Consider the following 5,622-nt stretch of genomic DNA (forward strand, 5'->3'; position numbering starts at 1 on the left):
TCGAGAAACTTTTTTTCGGGCTAAAATTTATCAACCCTCTCTATCTGAATAATCGACCCCTCCGTACTTGAGTGATCAACGGTAAATGTAATAAATTATCAACCCCAAAGTTAATTTTATTTGAAACAGTTTAGCGATTTTTTTTTAAGTTTAGAAGCTATCAACCCAGTGTCCTGTTATTTATCAACAGTAAATATAAATAACTACCAACCCTAAAAATCTAATTTTATTTTGAATATTTTGGCGACTCTTTTTAGTTTACAAGTTCTTAACCCGATGCCCCGTTATTTATCAATGGTAATTATAAATAACTAGCAACCCTAAAAAGTATTCTATTTAGAATATTTTAGCGAACATTTTTTTATTTTACAAGCTATCATCCCGGTGCCTCGTTATTTATCAACGATAAATATAAATAAATAATAACCCTAAAAAGTATTTCACTTAAAATATTTTAGCGACTCTCTTTTAGTTTAGAAGCTATCAACCCGGTGACCCGCTATTTATCAATGGTAAATATAAATAAATATCAGCCCTAAAACATTAATTTAATTTAAAATATGTAGCGACTCTTTTTTTGTTTACAAGTTATCAACCCGGTGCCCCGTTATTTATCAACGGTAAATATAAATACCTAGCAACCCTAAAAAGTAATTTTCATTAAGATTTTTTTTAGCAACTTTGTTAGCTTACAACTTAAAACAGTACTTAATTTGAGTAGCAAGTGATAGTTCATTTGAGTTGCAAGTGGATCTTCCCACCCGTTATTTTCCCCTTTAAAAACCATTGGCCCGAAAAAGGGAATTGCAAAAGGACCCCATTAAAATATGAATTACCGTACGGAAAAAAACCTAAAAGGGAATTGCACAAAGAGAATTGAGAGTCTGCCTCGCGCTGAAGAAAAAGAGTGAGATGCTATGTGTATGCATGCAACAACTTATGAAAAAGTGCTGAAAAGTTGGCTCATTAAATGCAAATCCATGAGATGCTCTGTGCATGTGCATGCATGCAGTGTGAACACTCTTGGCTGCATGCAACTTGCAAAGTAGTAATACAAACTGTTAGTGTGAACACGTGTGAACGCAATTAAAACACTACATGATACAAAGGGAATTGAGTCGCGCTTTCGCGCGAGCGCTCCGCGCCGACAGAAACCGATCGCTCGAGCGAGCGATTGCCAGGGAGGTGATTCGGGTGATATGTGTCGCAACGGACGGCGTAAAGGAGCAACTCGGGAATGGTATTTTTGGTATGCAAATGCGCGAAAATATGGTGTAGAACCTGGGTACCAGCCCATCTGATTTCAGAAAATTCGAAAAACGTTATTTAAATGCTTCAAAAAAAAGTTTAGGCTGGTGCACATGATTTATGCTGTATTTTTTTTAGAACAGTGTTAGTATTTTTTTTTTTGATTTTATTGCTTAAATCAGGTGCTGGCGCACCCAGAAGCCAAAAAGTCGTGTAATGTGGCCTTAGAGCAACTCTAATAAAGCACGTAAATGTCGTTGAAACTGAATTTTTCCGGAGGATTTACGGGTTCAGGCCGAAAGCGGCGTAGACTAGAGCCTGAATCGGCGGCCCGGCTCGAAAAAGTTTCTCGGGGCCCCAGAAACTCCACGTGCGACCCCTATTTAACTAGGTCGGGGAGGGGAGTTCGGTTCCGAAACCCTACCCTCCTCCGCCACATCCACAGCTCCGTCGCGAAAACCCTCCCACTCCATCGAGGAATTCCCGCCGCTCCCTCGCGACCTCCGCTCCGCTCCGTTCCTCATGGCTCGCGCAACAAGATCTGGTAGGGGAGGCGACCGTATCATTGGCGGAGACTCGCCGCCTCGTCCGCCATTTTTCCGCTCGGAGGCGGAGCGTGCGAAGTGGTTGCGCTCCGAGGGAGCGCGCAAGCGGTCGGCGCACAGGTTGGCGCGCAATGCGGTCAGCACACATTCGTCCGACTGCTCGTGCCGCCCGCTGCTACCCAACAACAACGACGACGAGGACGACGCGCGACGCTTCACCTCACCACCGGGGACGGTGGAGACGAAGCGGAGGAGGTGACGGTGATCGAGCTCGTCGTCCTCGTCCTCGCCTAGCCGTCCTCTGCTGCGCGTAGCCGTCCTCCGCCGCTTGTAGAGGCCCCAATGACTATCACGAGGCCAAATTTTGGTCAAAGTAGGCGCGTGATGGAGGATTTGTAGTTGATTTCTGCTTTATATGTAAATTAAGTTAGTATGTAGTTCGATCGGAGGCATCGAACTCGTCACATTTCGCAAGTTTATTGTCTAAAATTTCCTGTGAAAGTTTGCTTTCGTTTTTTTCAGTTCGTGTATTCGGTGTCTATTTTACGCCTCACCTAAAATGAATGAAACTCTAAAATTCAGGAGACTGGTCTGGCAGTTTTCAGTTTTGATTAGTTCAGTCACTGCTAGATAATTGGATTGGGCTGAAACGGTTGCAATTGCGAAAGGGCGGTGTAGTTCGGTTCAGTTTTGGAAGAAAACACATAAACGGGCCAAATCTGTCGGGGGCCACGACAGCACGCCCTCACTCCCGAGTTCCCCTCCTACCTTCGTTCCTCCCCTGCTCCCCTTGGCCATGGCAGCCGCCGCCGCCCAGCACCTCTACCGCTGAAGCCCTACCACCCAGGGACGCCAGCCCTCGGCCTCTCGTTCCCCGACGCCCTAGTGTTTCTTGCACCACCACCGCCGGCGGCAGCTTTTGTTGTTCCTATGGCTGCCGCCCTTCCTGCACCTTCGACGCACCGCCACCACCGGCAACCTGCGCTGCTGATCTGCTAGATTGGTCTTCCTCACTCCGGCAACCTCACCTCCTGCGCGGCCTCTTCCTCCCTGTCCTTCTCACCAAGGTGAGCAGAGCAGCAACTCCTATGCCACCTGTTCCTTTTCACTATATGTAGAGCAATAATTTCTCAATTTAAAGCATATAATGTACTATAGAACAATAGTTGTTCAGTGGTGGGTCAATTTGAAGAATATAATAGAAAACTTATATGTGCAAGATTGCTGTATATCGTAAGTTTCAATTTGAAAATCTGTCTATCTTGTACGCAAGATTGGCTCACCAAAACATCCGTTGATTATTGTCTTGTCTATTCTTCTCAGTTCTCACATGCTTTGATGTCGTGCTGGTTGTATATATGTTGTATGCAAGATTGTTACCTTATAGTAGAAGGAACTCTCACTTAGCTCATTTCCTTTTTTTATGGAAGACTGAAATCTAAGGCTGGATTGAGTAGCCTGGTAGCAGCTGAGCTTAGCTGGACTGGAGCATCTAAACTTTTGCTGATGTTTACGTTCCTGAAATTGGGGCGCTCTGTTTCAGGTTCATTGACACTAGTTTTTTTCTCCCTTTTACAGGTTACAACACAGACGTAAAAGACCCAAATCCAGCACACAGATCGATCATGGCGGACTGGGCGTCGCTTCTACCGGAGCTTGTCCAAGGCATCGCCGACCGCGTCCTCTCCACCACTGGCGGCGTTGACACGTACATGGACATGAGGGCCGTCTGCCCTAAATGGCGCTCTGCCATCACCAGGCCATCTCCCTTCGCCGCGGTCGCTGACCTCCGTTTCCGCCCACGTGACTGGGTCATGATCGACCTCACAAATGAGAACTACGACGACAAGGATGGCTGCCTCTTCCTTCACGTCCCCACTGGGCGCTTCCGCCGCCTGCGCCTTCCGGTGCTCCAAGGCCACCTGCTTGTTGGTGTTTCCGACGGTCTCCTCGTGCTCGGGAACAGGGAGCCCCCGCATTCGGTTTGTGTCCTCAACCCCTTAACATACGACATGCTCCACTTTGCGGCGCCGTTAGATAAACATTTTAAGGATGTACTTGTAATGTATACCGTGGTGAGCGTTGGCTTTGGTTCGACCCTGGTGCTGTGGACGGAGGGAAAGAGCAGGGTTCTATGTGCTCATCCAACCAGCGATGTCTTTACAGAGAAGGATATTTGCACGAGCGACATTAGTATGGTTACCTCCCAAGGCAATGTCTATTATGCCTGTGCGGATGGACGGATATTCAAGATTGTCGGACCAGCGGAGCAGTGTTATGATGATGAGCTTGTAGCCCAGATGTCACCGGACGTGGACCTCTATTTAGAGGAACAATACGGCACACGGTCTGAACTCGTGGAGTCTGACGGGGAACTGCTGCTTGTACGCCATGAAAATAATCTAGCTTTGAAAGTTTTCAAGGTCAACATCGAGCACAAGTTGTTGGAGGAGGTCAAGAGCCTTCGCGGCTGCCGCGCGTTGTTCGTTGGCAACCAGCGGTGTGTGTCTGTGGACGCGAGTAAGATTCCGTCGGTTGATGGTGACTGCATATACATGTCTCATTGGATGTCTCATTCGCTGGGTGACAATAATCTAGCTTCAGAAGACGATGGGTTTGCCATGTGTGGGCATAACATAAGGGACGGTACAATGAAGATTATCGCGAGCGAACCAATGCTCAATATCCGCCCTTTCAGCCTTGTCCAGGTTCTCTTGCAGTAAATCTCTTGAGTCATCAAGGTTATGTAAACGAACCTGCTCTTGCATTGGTGCTACTGCTTCCTGCCACTTCAGTACTTATGGGCTTACAATCAACATGTGAGGAGTTCGAGTATATATAGTATGTCATGTTGGAACAGTTTTATGTATTTAAGCTATCTCTTTCATCAGTCATATTGTTGCATCAGCAGATGTTGTCTTTGTTTATTCGGTACTGAAATGCCGCCGGCCTATGTACCCTGCAAGTAGTATCAGGAACGGTTCAGTCATAGCTACGGTATCAGGTCTACCATTTGAGTGCAAATTGAGAAAGTTTCAGGTTCCAGTTTGTGTGATGACATTGGGGGAACCGTATTCTAATTTACTATAGAATTTACCGATTTTTAATGCATAACAATCACGAATGTGCTATTCTACATCGTGCAATAAAAAAAGAAAATTATTTCTTTTTTTAGATTCTTGTATTCTTCAAAGAATTTCCTTAAATACTTCTGCCTTTTGAGTGCCTTGTTATCTTATGTTTTTGTATGCACCATATTCCCAACTCATTCATTGAAACATAATGGCTGGCACGAGGAATCAATTTGTTACGATCGGTGTTGTTCTCTCTATTCCTCTCAGATCCAGAATATTTGGTACATAATTCAAACTCCAAGTACGAGGAAGTAAGAGGTTTAGGGATACATGTACTCCTAAAATATGGATCGAGTTTCCAGTCCCACCTCTATGACTAGTTTCTAGATCAATGTTTAGGGAGTAGACGTAAAGTAAGAGAACAATACAATTGAGAGAGAGTAATGGGTTCAGAGAGTTCAAATTCGTCGCCATCTCCTTTGCTCCTTGGTATCTTTATAGATGCCACTTATTTGGATCGAGTTGTGTGCTTGGGCGGTGCAGCCACGTCGGTCATAGGTTAAGCTGTCGCTCATGGTTTTGAGTTTGTTCCCATGGTCCCACATCGTTAGACGCGTTGCTGGTATAATTTTGTGCCATTGTTGGCGTGGCCTTGGTTGTTGATGGAGCTGGAGTAGTTGTAGTCGTAGTATTGTCCCTCCCTCGAGGCCGGACCCCAAGCTCAGGATGCTGAGAAACATGTGCATAGGTGATCT

At 45.8% G+C, this 5,622-nt stretch overlaps 1 protein-coding gene across 1 annotated transcript; it reads left to right on the plus strand.

Moving 5' to 3' along the window:
* The first annotated feature begins 1,770 nt into the window (after positions 1-1,770).
* On the plus strand, positions 1,771-4,703 carry LOC124660131. Its single transcript, XM_047197920.1, has 3 exons — positions 1,771-2,048; positions 2,793-2,860; positions 3,372-4,703. The coding sequence occupies exons 1-3, from the start codon at positions 1,771-1,773 to the stop codon at positions 4,514-4,516; spliced, it is 1,491 nt and encodes a 496-aa protein (XP_047053876.1). The 3' UTR covers positions 4,517-4,703.
* Positions 4,704-5,622: the final 919 nt, after the last annotated feature.

This window comes from Lolium rigidum, chromosome 6 (assembly GCF_022539505.1).
Source record: "Lolium rigidum isolate FL_2022 chromosome 6, APGP_CSIRO_Lrig_0.1, whole genome shotgun sequence".
Classification (NCBI taxonomy): domain Eukaryota; kingdom Viridiplantae; phylum Streptophyta; class Magnoliopsida; order Poales; family Poaceae; genus Lolium; species Lolium rigidum.